The following is an 18,815-nucleotide window of genomic DNA, read 5'->3' on the forward strand; positions in this document are numbered from 1 at the left end:
GAAGAAGGCTTTTCAAGCAAATACATACCAAAATGTTTTACACTGTTGTGCTAATGATAGCTTTATTTTTCCCTTTTTAAACTACTTTTTAAGATTGCCTTTCCGTTGCCTGCTCCCTTGCCCACATTCTCTCTTAGACTGGAGCCTGTGCTGCTCACTGCAGCACAAGAGCTGTAGCACTTCCGAAAATGTACAGGTTACTCTAATTAGACGTTATCTTTTTTTTTCCTATTGTTTTTAAGTAGTGTTGTTTTCAATGCCTTGTCAATCCATCTGACAGCCAGTTCCTGCCTATCAGAGCTCCACTTCTCACTGTCCCCACATACCTATCTTACAGCTAGTCACTATCTGTCTAGCTGTCTTTCACTTTTTTTATCTTTCAGTCTGCTAGAAGGTCCACTGCTTGATAGATGTCAAATTGAAATAACTAAATGATGTACCTAAGCAACAGAACTGAGCTGTCATTAATTAGTACTTCCAGCCCTGTTACAACAAATACACAACTTCTAAAAAAAATTTAGAGAAATTTGCTCAAAGAAAATAAAGGAAAACAGAGCTGCAATATTGCAGCTTTCATCCTCTTGCATGCTGACTAAAACATCTGCACCATTTCTTCCAGTCTGCCTGGTGAGTAACTGAAGCAGCCTTGGGACATTTCCCTTCAGCCCAGAGAGGAGGGAAAGTGCAGGTCCTCCTCCATACACTTGAGTGAAGAACCTGGAGAGAAGCTGAGACAGGACATTGATGCAAAGAGTAGATAATGGGGACAGAACTGACACCAGGCTGGATGTAGAAGAGACTTCTGGGCATGGTATTAAGCAAGGAAGCTGAAACTATACAATTAGACAATTAAAATGTCATTTTGGGCATATAACCTCAGAAAAATATGAAGAGTAAAAGCAGTGAAGAGTTGTCTGGATAATATGGGTACATGTATGACACATGCTACAGTTTTAAAATCAAATCACTAGTTTGACTAATCACATTGCTTGCAGCTACAATGTGTTTGAAGAGTTTTGACACACAAACATATATATACATATTATACATGTGTGAGTGCTGTCTAAATCCTCCCTTGTCTTTGTCTTATGCTACTGATTTTTTAAAGTATACTTTTTGTCAAAATTAATTTATTGAGGATATGGGCAGGCAGAATGAAACATATTATCAGACAAAACAGTCAGCCCAGTTTGATAGATACTAAGCTCCCATATGCATCTTAGAACTGCCAGTGGTTTACCTGTTCCTGTTGCAACAGCACTTCCTCACCCCCGTGCCTATCAACTTTAAATATTAAATGGAGTATGTTCCCAAATATGATACAGCCACACTCTTTCCTATGAGCACAGATCTTTCCTGCACTGGACAGATTTAGGTGGTGCTTAGGCAGCACATAAGAGACCGTGCACTGGACAGTGTAGAGACAATAGAATTCTGGTTTTTAGCTGTATGAGTACTGGTCATGTTTTCTAACAAATGAGGTTCTAGAAAAAATGCCATGTGCTTCTATGATTTAATGCCATACCCTAATACATACACAAAGAGATGAAATACAGTTGCAGGAACTTGCTTGGCTTTGCAAACTATCATAATTTTTTGTAACTGAGTTTTTCTATTCTTGCATAATCAAGAATAGTCCTGAGGAGAAACACGGGGTCATATACCAATATGCACAGCTGATGGAGAGGAAAAATAAAGGAAGAAAAAGCAGGAAATTCTATAAAAGAATCAAGAACATGTTCAACTGAAACAATAAGCATTAAAGCTCTTATTATTTACAATTTGAACTTCACCTTAGGAGAAAACTGAAGAAATGAAAAAAGAACAGAGATTGAAGAGCATGCTGAATTTAATTTAGAATGGCAAAATGCAGTAAAAAATTTAATTATTGGGTGTCTCTGATTACCATCTTCTCATTGCCTACATAGTATTTTGTGGAACCTTTCACCTGCATGTGAGGAGTTTCTGTATGCACATATACATGTGCTTATATATGTGTTGTTCACTGCACTGTGCCTTTATTGATTTCTAGAAGGATCACTTCAAGCAAAAATAAGTATTTCCATCATTTTGCGTTACCTGCCTCTCTGTCAGTTTTTAACAAATCCACATTTTCCAATTATACTTGTCTATCATTTGGCATTTTTATCTGACAAGTAAATTAAGGTCATCAGGAACTTTCAGGCTTGAAAGCTCCTTACAGTTATTTGGCTACTTGGAAAAAAAATCATAATGTATTGGACTTTGGCACCTCTGCCAACTCAGTAAAATACAAACAGGAGAAATAGAATGATCACTTTTAAAATACATCATCTCTGCTAAAAGTTGTATTGCTTACAGGTGGAAAGACCTAAGTCAGACTGAAATTTCTCACCTTCATTATTTTGACTCTGATTCGTGATAGAAAATATGTATTATTAAACTGATAGATTGCATTCTGTTTTAGCTAAAACACTCAGAAACGCCAGCTCCATTCAGCAGACATTATCCAGGACGTGTGATTTTCTTCATCTCAGTAGCTGCAGAGTGCTCATTTGGACCATGGAATAAGTCCCTACCTGTGCACCTTTAATTCTCATTAAGAAAGGCCCTGAGTTGTGTCCTTGGCAATGAATGTCAGTTGCAGAAAACCATAGCTAATTTTTCTGAGCCTGTGGTCTGCTTTTCTCCTTCTGAATTCACTATTTTTGCACAATGCTCTTTCCAATTAAAAATAAAATAAAATAAAATTGAGAGCTGGGAAGATAGTCTCATCTAAACCCTCCTCCTCCATTTACAACTTCAGACTGTGTCTGGCTGTAACAATCTTGGCAACGTTTAGCCCAATCCCCACTGCTCTGAAAATAGCATTCAGCGTTTGGTTTGAAGAGCCTATTATTATTTGCATCGTTACTTATGTGACATGATATTTGTTGTGGTGTGTTTTTCCTGCTAAAGCTGACCCTGTGGAACTAAAACAATGCAGAGCTAGAAGCCAGTCCCATAATATCACTAAATACCATTTTGGAGATTAGCTATTCATTGAGTCTTTGCTACATCATTTATTGGAAGATGGTGAGCTCATGACCACAGATACTGAATGCCTTGTCATTTACTGCCTGAGCGTATCTCCATTAAATTATGTGGGCAGAAACCTAATGGCAGAAATTTAACAAGCTGTTTTTGCTGAAAAATTGATGTAAACTACTGTTGGTTTTATTTGCTTTACTACTGTTACAAAGCCAGTTTACATTGCTAAATTCTAAACCACAAGTATTATTTAGAAGCCAAATGTTGGGGTTTGTGGGTTTTTTTTGGAAACTGCATTTTACAAGGCTTTGGGCAGCAGTGTGTATTGGGCTTCATCAGCTGCAAAGTGAGAGACTGTAGCCTGCTGAGCTTTCCCTTGTAACAGCCTGGTGATTTCCTTAAGATCTAATCATCTGGTGCCTAAAGAAAGCTGAAGATACTGCTTATTGAACAGTATGCAAGTTTACACAAACAAAGTTGCTTTCTTTATAAATCTAAGATTTATTTTTATTTTCTACATTTGCTACTGTTGTCAGAGATTATTGAATAGAAGTATGTATTCTCCTTTCAGAACGATGTAATGTTTCTCATGGAAACAGAAATTAAAAATTAGGTAAACGGAAGCTGGTGAAAATGTTGAAGTGTAACTGAGTTTTAGGAATAAACTTTAGAGCAACAAGACAGGAAATAGAGAAAAACTGAGCTTAATTATTTTTCTGCTCGTGTAGTGCTTGAACAGTGAGGACCAACCAGACTCTAAGTAGGTACTTTGTCAATGTCAAGATTTAATATTAAATAGAATAAATTAATAAAAAGAGCATGTGTCTATTCGCCATATAATTTCAGGTGATCTTTTTTAACTCTTAAATGTCCTACAGAAAGCAGAGAGGCATAAGAAAATAATTTATTTTTTTTCATCTACAGTGTTGCCAATCACCAGAACATGTTATAGCTAAAACTGTATACATGTTGTGACAATAAAAATAAACACCAGTCATACAGAAGACTGTGTGAGGCCATACATTAAGTATGCTTTTTCTACTTTGCTGTCTTTTGAACCCAGTTTAATGTCTTACATCTATAGCACTGCTGCTGACTTCACTGGAACAGCTGGTTAGAGAGAATTTCTGAATTAGTTGTAGGATTAAGCTACATCAAGGTAAAGAAAATCTATGTTGTAGTTTTGTGTCCAAAATCCTGTCATAGTCAAACTTTAGGAAACTGCAAATGTCTGATGATGCCAGTTCCTCATTTTAAAATCCTATCAACATCTTCTCCTCTTCATCATATTTAGGACATGGATTACAGTTTTTCACTTCACAGGCTCATTTGCATCTGTTGCCCTTGCTAAGCACTAAGAAAACTATTACAGAGTAACTGCAACTTTTGACTAGTGAAATGTTATCACCCATTCTGCAAGAACCCTGGCTGATGGAGCTTTAACCTCTTTTCTTTGTGCTTCGCTTTCAGCTTCTGATATGGCTGCTGAGCAGGGACAGATTCTTGTAATTGCCACTGCTGCCGTTGGTGGATTCACTCTCCTGGTCATCCTCACTTTGTTCTTCCTGATCACTGGGAGGTAATTAACACTACAGTGTTCTCATTTCCTCAGAGTCATCGAAAACTAGATGGGAATCTAGTTTAAGAATAATAGTTAAATCATTCACCACATTTTCAGTGCTAAAATAAGGGTTAGGCATAGCAGGTGAAAGTCCTCTTTGTTTGGCACTGCTCATGCTCACAGTTCTATTTTGAGTGTTGTGTTTTGGGGAGCTAAGCAATTATGTGAAATCAGGAAGTAGTTTGGGTGGTTTTTAAATGTGTTTCTGAACATCTTGCCTCCAGAGAAAGAATCTAAAAATGCAACTTACCTGCACCCTCAAGGCTCTAACATTTAAAGACAAAAAATCAAAAATCAAAAAACACAGTATTTTTTTGCAAAATCTCATAATTATTAATTGCAAAGCTTTTGTAGTGTGTAGCCTTAGGATTTTTGATGTCTTAGGGTTGGCAGTGTAGCTTGCTAAAGGCACTTGAATGGACAATTTTTTATTACTTTTACTGTATTAAATATGTAGGAAAAGTCATACACAATTATGTCTATATTTTATATGCATGTTTCTGCATCTAGTAAGAGAAAATACAGGAATTATGTAATTAAATTAAACTAAGGAAAACATTACTCGAAAAAATATTAGGATTATTGTATTGCCTGTGATATAACTGGTGGACATAAAATAGCTTTCTGAAGATCCTGTTTTACTGCTTTTTGGCTTTTTTTTTTTTGGCTTTTTTTTTGTCCCAATTAAATCTAGTCTACAGCAGTACTGTTGCACTGGTTGGGAAATTGGCCAATCTGGATAACGATTATTTCTCTAACTACCCTGATTCTTATACTTAAAATTCTTATAGTACAAAGCTGATTGTCCACCTTCCTTCAGTTGATGTGTTGATCAGGATCAAATAATGAAATTACGGAAATCGGATGAGAAAGCAGTTTGATTTGAGTGTCCAGATACCATGCTTGGTTGCACATGGAAGGTTTTAGGGGAACTCACAAATTCTAAATGGACTTGCTAAAAAATGCTCATAGAGATCTGAACATCAGTCCTTGCTGGAGCTTAGATTCCCACAAATGTAGCTACTTCCATGGTGTCGTTTCCTTTTTCACTGAGCCTCCAGGTGTTTCCTGTGTTATTTCAGGATTTCACCTGCTTCCACCAGGAAGCAAAGCAGAATTTAAAAGGACAAACACACTAGGTCCCCATCTCCTCTGTGAGACAGCAGTGGCACTGCCATGCTGCCTTTAATCAAGAAGGCCTAAAACCAGACTGGTGTTCCGTAGAGGTATGGGCCTTCCAGCCAAGGGGTTGGGCTCATACCTCCTGCCATAAGCTCTGTAGAGGGATTGGGTGAGCTCTGGCCCCTCTGCGCTTTTCCCCTCTCCCTCCTTCAAATGCATAAAAACAGCCAGTGGAAGAGCCTCCATGTTAGAAGGATTATCTGTGGAGTTTTCTTCTCACCTTCCTTGGTAAGACAAACCTTCAGAGAGAATGACTGTGTGGAATCCTTACATGGAATTCTGAAACATAACTCAAACACTTCCTTTAGAAGAAACTCATTAAACTCAGGACTGAAAAAAATATGGAAATTAGTTTCTTTTTGTGTTTTTTCCTCCTGTTTGCTAATGTTAAGGACATCAGAGATTCTCTTAGCTTTCTAACATGTTACTCAATAGGACCATTTCAATTACATGAGATACAAATTCATTTTGAAGTGCTGCTTAAATGCAGTGATAAGGGTGTATTCCGCAGAAGACAGAGCAAGAAAATTTTGAATAAATACTCAATTTACTCCAGAACTGGAGGCAAATTTCTGCATGAAAAATGGGATTGGTACCCTACAGATGTGCTCTGCTTCACTGTTTAGAATTAGCCATTTGATGAGCTGTCGAGTTACAGAGCTGCTGATGAGTCTATTCATAGTGGAGAGGCTGGGTTAAATGAGCACCTGCCTCTGCACTTCCCCAAGTGATTATCCACCAAGAGCAAGCAGGAAGCCCGGCTGTCAATTGCAGATAGAAAAATGAAAGCGTCAGAGACTTTGTGGTACAGGATGTGCAGTGAGAGGGGGGTCTTGGCTGAATTCCAGGAAATGCGGTGGCAAAGCTCAGTATAATTTATTCTTACCATTACAGAAATTATTCCTCTCCGATTGTTCTGTAGCCAACACTAATAGGGAATGGGGAGCTGAAGATGGAAGACTCCTCTGCTGGTGATTACTCACTGGCTTGTGTAGTCAAACTTGGGGCCACATGCATGCTTAGGAGGATTGGACAGGGTTAAAGCCTTCTTTCTTTGAATGTTCCCTTGGGCAGGCACTTTAAGCATTCATGTTCAGTGTTCTTGGCAGTTGACACCCTACAGACCACTTGTTCAGTTCCAAAAAATGGCACTGGTATGCTCAGTGGTCCCCGCAACTGCTGTACAATCCAAAGGTTTCCTCCGAACCTGAGAATCCACTGATTTCTATTTCCCTATATGTCAGTTTCCAAAGTTTCTGTCCTTCAGTGTTGATCATCCCCTCTGTAGCAATGAATGAATTTGTGTTTGTCTCTGTTTCAGTAGTTTAAATGAACTGTTGAAACGAGGTGCTGTGTTCACATAGAATCATAGAACGGCTTGTGTTGGAAGGGACCTTAAAAATCATCTAGTTCCAGCCCCCCTGCATGAGCAGGGACATCTCCCACTGGACCAAGTTGCACAAAGCCCCATCCAGCCTGGCCTTGAACACTTCCAGGAATGGGGCATCCACAGCTTCCCTGGGCAACCTGTGCCTGTGTCTCACTACCCTCACAGTAAAGGATTTCTTCCTCATGTCTAACCTAAATCTACCCTCTTTCAGTGTGAAACAGTCCTCCCTCATCCTGCCACTCCATGCACTTGTAAAAAGTCCCTCCCCAGCTTTCCTGTAGGCCCTTTCAGGTACTGGAATAATGCTATAAGGTCTCCCTGGAGTCTTCACTTACCTATGAGAACCCTAACTCTCTCAGCCTGTCTTCACAGGAGACGTGCTCCAGATCATCTTCATGGCCCTCCTCTGAATTCAGTCCAACAGCTTCACGTCCTTCTGTTGGGTGCTCCAGAATTGAACACAGTACTCCAGGTGGGGTCTCACAAGAGTGCAGTAGAAGGTAAGAAGTGCCTCCCTTGCCCTGCTGGCCACACTTGTTTTGATAGAGCCTGAGATACAGTTGGCTTTCTGGACTGCAAGCGTACATTGCTGGCTCATGTTGAGATTCTCTCATGGTGACCCTCTCTCATGATCAGCTTGATGGGTGGACTGTTAGGTGAATAAGGAATTGGCTGGATGGTCACATCCAGAGGGTAGCAGTCAGTGGACAAGTGGTGTCCCTCAGGGGTCCATACTGGAACTGGTACTGTTTAATATCTTCATTAGTGACACAGACAGTGGGATCAAGGGCACTCTCAGCAAGTTTGCCAATGAACCAAAGCTGACTGATGCAGTTGACATAGCAGAGGGATGCAGTGTCATCCAGATGGACCTGGACAAGCTCAAGAAGCGGGCCCATGTGAACTTCATGAGGTTCAACAAGACCGAGTGTGAGCTAGAGGCAACCCTCATTATCAATACAGGCTGGAGTATGAGGTGATACAGAGCAGCACTATGGAAAGGGACTCGGGAGTACTAGTGGATGAAAAGCTGGACATGAGCAAACAATGTGCATTTTCAGCCTCAAGGGCCAATTGCATCCTGTGCTACATCAAAAGAAGTGCATTCGGCAGATTGAGAGAGGTGATTCTGTTTCTCTACTCTGCTCTTGTGAGACCTCACCTGGAGTGCTTTGTCCAGCTCTGGAGCCCTCAACACATGAAGGACATGGAGCTGTTGGAGCGGGTCCAGAGGAGGGCCATGAAGATGATTAGAGGGCTGGAGCACCTCGCTATGAAGACAGGCTGAGAGAGTTGGGGTTGTTCAGCCTGGAGAAGTGAAAGCTTCAGGGAGATGATATAGTGGCCTTCTAGTACCTGAGGAGGGCCTACAGGAAAGCTGGGGAGGGATTTTTCACCAGAGAGGGCAAGGAGCAATGGTTTTAAATTAGAGCAGGGAAAATTTAAATTAGATATTAGGAAGAAGTTCTTTAATATGAGGGTGGTGAGGCAGTGAAACCAGAGATGTGGTGCAGGCCCCATCCCTGGAGACTTTCAAGTTCAGGCTTGACAGGACTCTGAGCAACCTGATCTAGTTAAAGATGTCCTCGCTCACAGCATGGGGGGTGGACTAGATGACCTTCAAAGCCTCATTTCAGCCCAAGGATTGGGTTCTGTGAACTCTATAATTCTTCAATTCTCATCAACTGACATCCCCAAGTTCTCCTCAGGGCTGTTCATACTTCTTGTAACTCCTTTGTTAGTATTGTTGCTCTATATATACTATCTATAGTTATAGTTTATTTTATTTTTTAAGGCTGGTAATGAACACACAGAGGCCAGACATTTATTTCGAGCTGGTCTTAGAACTAAATCTCTGTACACCAAAGTACATGTCCACAGGCACTGCAGTTCTCCACTGAGGTTGATGCCCAAACAGACCTTAGCCCTTAGTCTAGTTCTTAGACCAAAAGATCTTCCTCTGAATCATCTCTTAGGCTGTTTACTGGGTGAGGAAGAGCTTCAAGACCAAGAGCAAATATTTTGTTTTTTCTTAAATGAAACAGTTGCTCATATATCATATAAGCCTTTACATCAGCATTAACGGTCCTGCAGGTAGGCAGCGTTCAGGCTGGGGGAAACTTCATTACAGGGAACCTGAAACTTGCCATGTGGTGCTTTTCTTCAACATACCCTTGCACTGTCAAGTAAGGTTGCTAACAATTCGTGGCCATCCACAGAGTTTTCTGTTGTTTGCCAAGGATTTGCATTTTTATAGCAATCATACAGGCATATGCTAAATCATCATATTAACATAGCAAGCTATGCATTGTTTATCCTATATGATAGCTATTATCTTAGAAGGAATAATGTCCGTTCCTGGCTCACACTGCACAGAGCTACTCAAAAAAGAGAAAGAAATGGTCCTGATAAGATTTTTTTAAAACTTTTTAATGAAACATGGTGAAGTCAAATAAACTATTATCTTATGAAAAAAATGCAAACTGTTTTGTCCCACTGGATATTGAAAGTTAATAGAATCAAATTTAATTACTGCAAACCAAGGTATGTAGGAAAGTAATAATTTATTGAAGTATCAATATTCTTTGGAGGAGTCAAACTTGGAAATTAATTTTGATATGGTGTCCAGTTCTGGGCTCCCCAGTTCAAGAGGGACAGGGATTTACTTGAGAGAGTCCAATGGAGGTTACGAGGATGATGAAGGGACTGGAACACCCGCCTTACAAGGAAAGGCTGAGAGACCTGGGGCTTTTCAGACTAGAGAAGAGAAGAGATGTTACTCATGTTTACAAATATCTGAAGGGTGGGTGTCAAGAAGGAGGGGCAATTTTTTTTTCAGTCATGCCCTGATAGGAGGAGGGGCAATGGATGCAAACGAGAGCACAGGAAGTTCCACCTCAACATGAGGAAAAACTTCTTTACTGTGAGGGTTACAGAGACTGGAACAGGCTGCCCAGAGAGGTTGTGGGGTCTCCTCTGGAGATTTTCAAGACCTGTCTGGATGCATTTCTTTGTGACCTCTCTGAGATTTAGTCCTGTTCTGACTGAGGAGTGGACTTGATGATCTCCAGAGGTCCCTTCGAACCCCTAACACACTATAATTCTATGATTCTATAATCATAAGATATAAAATATTATTTGATAATAAATAAAATTGCATCGAACTTGAACTTAAGTAGTAAATTTCATACTAAGAATTTGACCATTTTTTTATTTGCGTCTGATCAGTTTGTAGTTCTTCCTGCATATTTCTCCCTTTAGATTCATAATTAAATATATATTCCAAATGCAAAGATTTGGGCTTTCATAAAAGTGTAGATAAAACTTAATGTACATTTATTTTATACATGACAAGAATTTTAATGAAAACCTCACTTGCTTTTCTTAAAAGATGCCAGTGGTACATAAAGGCCAAAATGAAGTCTGAAGAGAAAAGAAGGGCTCAGTTGCAAAATGGAGATTGTAAGTATTTCAACACTATGTAACATAATATCCGTATCATGTTTTAGATTAAACAAGTTCATTGTTTTCTGTACAGATTTTATTCTTGATGTTTTAATCTGGGCATTTGAATAGTTTATTATTGTCTGCACCATCAAAGGTGTTAATTTTATTATATGTCCTCTTGAACAATTTCACTGAATTCACTCTAGTTAATAATGGGTTTTTTGTATTCTCTTAATAATATTTGTCAGTTTTTCACATATATTTCTTTGGATTCTCAACTGGTCTGTACCATAGTGAATTTCTGCCTCAAAATTCGTCATTTAATGACTATGTGCCTTATTTGTATCTGTCTCACCTTGGCTTTAGGGATCTACACTTTCAGCCACCCAAGAAATAAAAGAGTGGAACAGGTTGCCTTCCTTCATGTTACTGCTCACTGATCAGTACAGTGAGAGTAAATCCTAGCAATCTCTCATGGGCAATGTATTCATTTATTTAGTTTAATGTAGCTGCTTAGTTTAAATTAATCGCTTCGCTGTCTTATTTTAGATTACCTATTTGAAGTTTTTATTTATTCAAAGGGTGTCATCCAAAGAATATTATTGTATTTTTTGTAATTTTTTATAACATCCCTGGAAATAATATGATCAAGACAGAAGCTATGTCACCAGAAGTAAAACCTTTTTTCCAGTGACAACACTATATCCAACCAAGTGGCTCTTTCTGTCAAGTAAAAGGGCACATTTCCTCATAAAGGATACTTCCTAGGAAGATTTGTTTGTCATTTGTTTCCAGAGGTGGTCAGAAAGGAAAGAAGACAAAAAACTTCCTGGTGGAGAGCTTGATAAATGCCTCTGAGACCATGACTGAATTTGAGAACAGCCTCACTCAGTGTCTTACAGGCCAGGGTAAATGATAACAGCATTTCATGTTGACACAGAGGCTTCTCATTCATTTGCAGTTATCTCAGCATCAGACTTGAAGGGCAAAGTCTCTACTCATGTATGTACTCCATAGAACCAAGGATAAAGAGGAATTACTGTGATTTACCCCAGCACCTAGGACTGTATTTCCAGCAGTACTCCCTCCTTTACCTTGAGCACTCAGCACCTCTGTAAGAAGCACCTCCTTCATGCTAGCAGCAATCTTTATCTGACTGCTGACTATTACAGATTTGGTTTCCAGCATCTCAACTTGAAACAATATGTGCAGCTGCACAGTCTCTGATGGGATCAATAGAAGGGTGATCTCTCCTGAGAATAGTTGAAGCTGTTTAACTGAAAACTTTAAAATAAACCACAACTCGCACTGGTTAGTATCATCTCTTCCTGTTTCCAGATTTGTCACATCCACACTTTGCATCCTGTACTTCTTCTGTGTGTGTAAGAAAACCATCTCCTCTTGATCCTTCCTCTCTCCCTTGGGAGCTTAGTGTGAGTCAAAGGAAGATTTCTGGAAATACATCCTTTGAAGGAAGTTAGAAAGAAATCTGTAATCTTGCTTGATAGTTTGACAACCCATGATGTCTGGTGTCCTCCCATTTCTGTACAATGTGAACTCTGTCAGCAATGGTCCAAAGGGTTTTTGCATACTATTTAATGAATCCCAACCACATTAATGTACCCTGACCATGTGTTCTTCACTTAATGCCTTTAGGCTTGTCAGATAATGAGCTGCTTTAGACTCAGCTACTAAGCGGTAAGAGGAAGAAAGCACAGAGGTACTTAATTATTTTGAAAGAGATTCTCTGGACCCAGCTGCAGTACTCCTCTTATCCTTGTAACTCAATGCATTATCTACATAAACTTTGGTTAATGAATTGAAAGTTTTCCAGAGCTTAATGACCACATGGCAGCAGCCTAAAAAAATTCCCATCCATATACTCCAAGAGAATAAATATAAGTTCTTGGGCTATACCATACTTGAGAACATGAGAGTTATTAGCTATGCCAGAAAATTATGGCTTGTTGCAGCCTGCCAAATAAATCTGGCACCAACCCACTATTTCCACAGCCATCGCCAAGGAAGCAGACAGAAATTATCAAAGCCTCATAAATGGATTTGGATATTTCTGTTCTTGTCTTGCACCTGGCTCTCTGGTTGTTCAAGCGGATCAGAAGAGAACAAAACAGCACAGTCCTCCAGGACCTATCCTGAGAGAAAAGGATCTCAAAGATTGGACCTGTTTGACAAAGGGAATGTTCAGCCACCCATCCGTAAATGAAAAGAATTAATTAGAAAGCACTCTGAAAAAGTGAAGGGCAGATTACCTAACTTGCCCAAGGAGCAGCAAAGGGGAATATAAACTGCTTTGGCACTAATCACTGTTAGTCTTCAGGATCTGCTTTTCTCTGTATCTGTGAGTCCTCACTTGGTGTCTCTGTAGACACCCTGTCAAGTGACCAACACAGAGCTCATGTTTTCTCTCATGACTTGCTGCATTTTCCAGATTTACCAGCTGCACTTGAATCATTTGTTAAGGATGTGAACTAAGTGCAGAGCGTAAGTCCAAGTAGCCTCTTCAGACTAAAATAATAAATAGTGTTTGGATAGGAAATCCTTAAAAAAAACCCTCAAATGTACTTTATCTTACCCAAAATAGCATATTCCTTAGAACTTAGCTAAGGCTGTTTTTTTTCCCCTAAGAAAAATTTCCAAAACCTTTATTTTCCTCTTAATTTTCCTGCCTGGAATGCTTTACTTCATGAGATGTTTGTGTTCAGCTGGGACAGAGATAAAACAGCACAAGTGTTTGACACTATCTTATCAGTTGAATGCCAAAGACAGATTTTTCTAAAGACCTTAGACTGAAAGGATATTTGATGTAACAATGCACTGCAACAGTCCTGAAGAAGTATTCATGTTTTTAGTCACCTAGAACATCTCAGGACATTCGAGCAGGGTCCAGCAGGACCTCGCTCACAGTTTCAGCAGTACTTTTTAATGCTTTTGCTACTGTTGGCAGAGGCTTATCCTCTGCCTACAGAGTTGTGACACCCAGCTGTTTTATGTCGTAGAAGCCTCTCATAAAATAGCCATTTGAAAGCTAAGAGAAAATGCTTAAGTCGGTGCCCAGTCAATCTTTGTAGGCCCTGGTGCTGCCAACAAATGGGGACAACTCATGTCCATTCTGTAGTTAGTTTCAGTGAAATCAGTAGCAAGCATTAATAATTTTGGGTCATTACCCTCTATTCTTGGTTTCTGGAACTTTAAACGTGGAAGTTGTAATGTATTATTTCCAATCCTTTTAACTGTATAGTCAAAAAAAAATTTTAAAAAATATAAACCCATGTTGTTATTATGCGTGAATGTCAAAGAATGCTTGAATCCTAGTATTCTCTCTTTTTTACAGTACGTTTCCCAGGAATCAAAACATATATTGATCCAGACACATATGAAGACCCATCTCTTGCCGTCCATGAGTTTGCAAAGGAGATAGATCCTTCAAGAATTCGTATTGAGAGAGTTATTGGGGCAGGTAAAAGTACACCCACTTTAAAAAAATGTCTGCGCATAGCTAGGCTCCTTTTTTCAAGTCACCATGATAATGCAAGCTGTCAAGTACAGTACAAAATGTGACCGTATTTCTCTGATAAAACCACTTTACTCTCAAGTAAAGTATTGTATATGGCTAATATTCCAAACGTGGGTATATTCAAATAAGGAGTTCCTGAGGGGCAGATTATCCAAAGTAATAGGTTTATCCCAAACCTTTTTAAGGCTTTATCAATTTTTGGGGTGGGGTTGGGTTTTGGGATTGCTTTGGGTTTTGGTTTTGTTTTTTCTTTGTTCTAAATGTACTCAAAACACTGGGTCACTCAGCATTTGCCATAGTTAGTGACACAGACCCTCTTTCGCTGAGGGGGTGATTAGGTCAGAATCTCTTTCTGGGGGGAGATGAGATCACTATTAACATGTTTGTCCACTTTTGCTTAACAGCACTGTCTTGTCTTCTTGCTAAGGCTACTCCTTGTAAGATTTTTCTAGTTTTGGGAAGTGGACAATGTAACTAATTCAGCAGGATGCTATTTTATCAAATGCTGACATTGGATGACCATCAGTTATTTTTGCAAGGCTTCATAGAATTTTACAACTGAAATTCACATGAATAAAATTCCTGATCAAGCAACAGAGGATAATAGTTCAATGGGCATTGCACAATTCCCCTTTCTATGCAGGAGATTGATAAAATCAGCTTTCCTACTTTGCTTTATATTTATTAATCTAGAACTCTCCTCAGTGAATTGCTTTTACTTTCTTGGTAAAGAAGAAAATAGAGAATATAGAAGACTGAGCAAAAAACATTCCAAAAGATAAAATAGGAGGAATACAAGGAGGAAAAGGAGAGGCTGACCTGGGACAGTCTTTGTTGAAAAATGGATCATTGGCAGAGAGGGGAAGGAGGAAGTTCTGATGAGAAAGTGTAAACAGTGTAAAAGGTGACATGGAGCTGGGAAGCAGGACGAATGGGGATAAAAGCTCCAGGTTCTCTTTCTTCTATGTTTGTCCAAGGGTATGGTGGGGACAGAGAAGAATTATATCTGACCAACTGTTCTCATCTATCGTTTGTTTACCTTCAGTTGAGAACATGTTATTGGGGATGTAGCCCATTTCATAGCTATTTGAAACTAAGTTTCAGAAGCTCATTATTTCTGTACAGATATTGGCCTTTTTTTTTTTCTTCTAAGGGAGACAGCATCCCCCTTGTGTCTTCAGAGATTTTATCCTTCACTAATGTGCTGTGTTTATAGACATGTCTACTCTGTGCATTAAGTGTTATCCCCTTGTCTTAGCTTTGGCATAATTGTCAGGTTTTGCTACTCAGGAAAATGCTGTTCAAGTCTTTCCACACATTCACTTTTGAAAGCTTTTGCAGGGATAAAGGTTCATGGTTGCTGTCTAGAGTTCACTAGAGGTCGTGGTGGCAGCTCAATAGTGACAGAAAACACACCTTTGTGGTTAACACAACAAAAGTTAAATACTTGAAAAGATCAATCTTATAAAACCATTTATTGGAACTTTTGTTCTGACTCTCTAGAACATCTCATTATCAACCAGATCCTGAGATTGTTTGCTTTCTGCTGTACCCAGCTGTAGTTTACTGAGGATTTAGAGAAACAAGGCTAGAAAAGGACATTACAAAGTTGCCTGACTAGTGGTTCTCAATGCATGACTTGTGGTCAACATATCAGTCAACAGGCCCGCCAACATCTCTCACAGTTAAAACAAATTAAAGCAAAAAATGGCCTGACAAGGAGAGTCTGAAGTTCCTGTGGTGCCTTATGTTTCTGTGTTGTTATCCACACATTGTCAATGGCTGGGGAGCATTAATCATTTCTCAGCCCCAGCAGAAAGGGAAGGTGGGAGAGCTAAGGGTCTGTGTCAAAATTTTTTATGAACATCTAATTCCAGCTCTGAAATCTAATTTCTTCCTGTGTAAGACTAATACAATACCTGTCCTTAGTTTACACAATATGGATATTTCTCTGTGTCCTTAAGACATTTAGTGACTGAGTTTTGAAAACTGTCATCTTAAAGGTATAATACTGACAACACAGATGTTTTGTCATCACCTCACTGTAATTTTATTTCAGTAGCAATAATCACTATTTTCCGTACTCCATTGCCCATCTTTGAGTTATCTATTCTGGGCTTTCTTTAACAATGCTCTTTCATTACTTACTAAGTAAATGTTTGACATTACTTCCTTCCTCTAATTTGATGCCATCAAGAAAAAAATAAAATCATTCACAACAGACTTCAAAAATTAGAGTTACATCTTGTAGAATGGGTTCAGTGGGGGAAAAAAATATTTTAAATTGGTTATAGTGAGCCCACCACAAACTCATGCTAGCAAATATTGTCAGGAAAATTAGTATCAGAAGACATAATGCACTGTGATCCTTCTTTTTTATCTTTGTTTCATATATCTTAGTCACTCGAGAAAGGAGAGGTACTTTTAAGTTGTGCTCCCTCATTTAATGATACGTTGCTACACTGACAGCAGGGGAAATGTCTCCGGCGGTGCTAAAAATTGTTTTGTGCACTAGAAAATGTCATGCAAATAGTAAAACAGAATAAAACCTGGTCTGTTAACAAACAGGGGAGACAAAGTATCGACCTGAAAGTAAGAGAGAAAATTCTTTTTCACACTGCAGTCCATATCATTAGAGTACTTCAGAGTTTACCCAGTTGCTTAAGCTAGATAATATGTGGCTGGCACTGTGCACCACTGGAATTATGAGCTTGAGGGAGACCCTAGAAGGCTGACTTCTACAGAAAACATTGTCTGATTTCTATTTTTTTCTTCTTTTCTTCTGATATGCTGTAGATATTGATGTCTTAGATTATAAATCCTATTGAACTACATTCAGCAATGGTATAACTGCTGATTTCAAAGGAGTTGAATACACCAAACAAGGACTGAGCTCATTGATTTTAGTTCAGATGAAAATTGTGGCCTTATTCTCAACTTAATTCATTTATAAAAATTCTTTACTCAGCTTCTCTCTCCCTTTTATTTTGTGCATGGGAATGAATTTTTGCCTGCTTTGACATATTTTATTTTTATATTTTCTATCTTCTAAAATTACTTGAGTGACCTGCGCTCTTCAAAGATATTTATTGCATAGCACAACTTGCAAACTGATTGCATTGAATCATAGAATCACTGAATATGCTGAGTTGGAAGGGACCCATCAGGATCATTGGGTCCAGCTCCTGTCACTGTGTAGGGCACCCCAAGAATCACACCATGTGCCTGAGAGCATCACCCAAATACTTCTTGAACTCAGGCAGGCTTGATGCTGTAACCACTTCCCTGGGGAGCTTGTTGTAGTGCTCAGCCACCCTCTGGTTGCAAATCCTTTTCCTGATATCCAGCCTCCCCTGATTCAGCTTCCTGCCACTTCCCTGAGTCCTGTTATTGGCCACAGGAGTGAAGAGGTCAGTGCCTGCCCCATCTCTTCCCCTCATGAGGTAGCCATAGACTGCAATGGGGTCACCCCTCAGCCTCCTCCAAGCTGAATAATCTTAGTGACCTTAGCTGCTTCTCATAACTCCTTCCTTCCAGACCTTCACCATCCTTGTGGCTCTCCTTTGGACACTGTCCAACAGCTTGATGTCCTTTTTATATTCTGGTGCTCAGAACTGCAGGCAGTACTCAAGGTGAGGCTGCACCAGTGCAGAGTAGAGTAGGACAATCACCTGGCAACCCTATGCATGATGCACCCGAGGACATGGTTGGCCCTCCTGCCTTCCAGGACACACTGCTGGCTCATGTCAGCTTCTTTGACATCTGGCTCTTAGCTTCTACTTATTACACATGCAGTCATGAACCTTTACTGCTGGAAGATCAACAGCAGGGTCAATATTTGTCTTGTCTATCCTCCAACTTGGGCAATGAGACTTAGATTCTTGGATTTTAAAAATCCCTTTTGTTGAATACATTTCCCTTGGACTTTAAAAACATTCAAAATTATTTATCTGAACTAAAGTGTATAAAAAATACTCTGGTATGAAATCTTGTCAAACTCTTTCTCAGTGTAAGTAGTTCAATGCTTTAAAATATATCATTGATCTCCATATAGTCTAAACCAGAACTAGAAGTTATTACACATACCTTAGGTTTCTAGATGTAGTATCTGTCTCTTCTGTAAGCTGATGATCAGTTATTGTCTATTTGACATCATGTCACAAAAAAACTGCTGGTAGTCTTTATGTTCATTATTTTATCAATCACAATATCCAAGGGGAGTGAAATTTCTTTCTACCTGCACTAATCATGCATCCAAAAGAGGGAAAAAAATAGGTCAGGGAGAAGACACAACATTCCCTCCCCTTCTTTGGATGTTGTACAGGTAATAAATCTTGGGATTCTAAGTCCTTCACTTGCTCCTTTGAGTTTAATTAATTTCAAAACACTTGATGAACAGCCCTTTACAATCCCTTAGGTATTAATGCTATTATTTCTGAAATTCTCAAGTTGTAGTACTCTTCTACAATCTTGTCATAGCAAAACTATTTGTTTTATAACCTCTGCTTTCCAAATGATTCTCAAAAATGAGATTTTGCTGTTCTGCACAGTTATTGCTCATGACATCTATTTAAAAATCTGAATATTTAGACTCCAGTATTTTTTGCTTTTCACAGTTTAATCACAAGAAA

General features: G+C 39.1%; 1 protein-coding gene across 2 annotated transcripts in view; it reads left to right on the plus strand.

The window, feature by feature from the left end:
• The window catches only part of EPHA6 (EPH receptor A6), a 491,879-nt gene that overhangs the window by 370,899 nt on the left and 102,165 nt on the right, over positions 1-18,815 (plus strand). For both annotated transcript variants that reach the window (XM_051635236.1, XM_051635153.1), the window contains 3 exons: positions 4,480-4,588; positions 10,594-10,664; positions 14,002-14,127. In XM_051635236.1, coding sequence (XP_051491196.1) covers positions 4,480-4,588; positions 10,594-10,664; positions 14,002-14,127 — 306 coding nt within the window. The remainder of the gene's footprint in view (positions 1-4,479; positions 4,589-10,593; positions 10,665-14,001; positions 14,128-18,815) is intronic.

This window comes from Apus apus, chromosome 1, assembly GCF_020740795.1.
Source record: "Apus apus isolate bApuApu2 chromosome 1, bApuApu2.pri.cur, whole genome shotgun sequence".
NCBI classification, from domain to species: Eukaryota; Metazoa; Chordata; class Aves; order Apodiformes; family Apodidae; genus Apus; species Apus apus.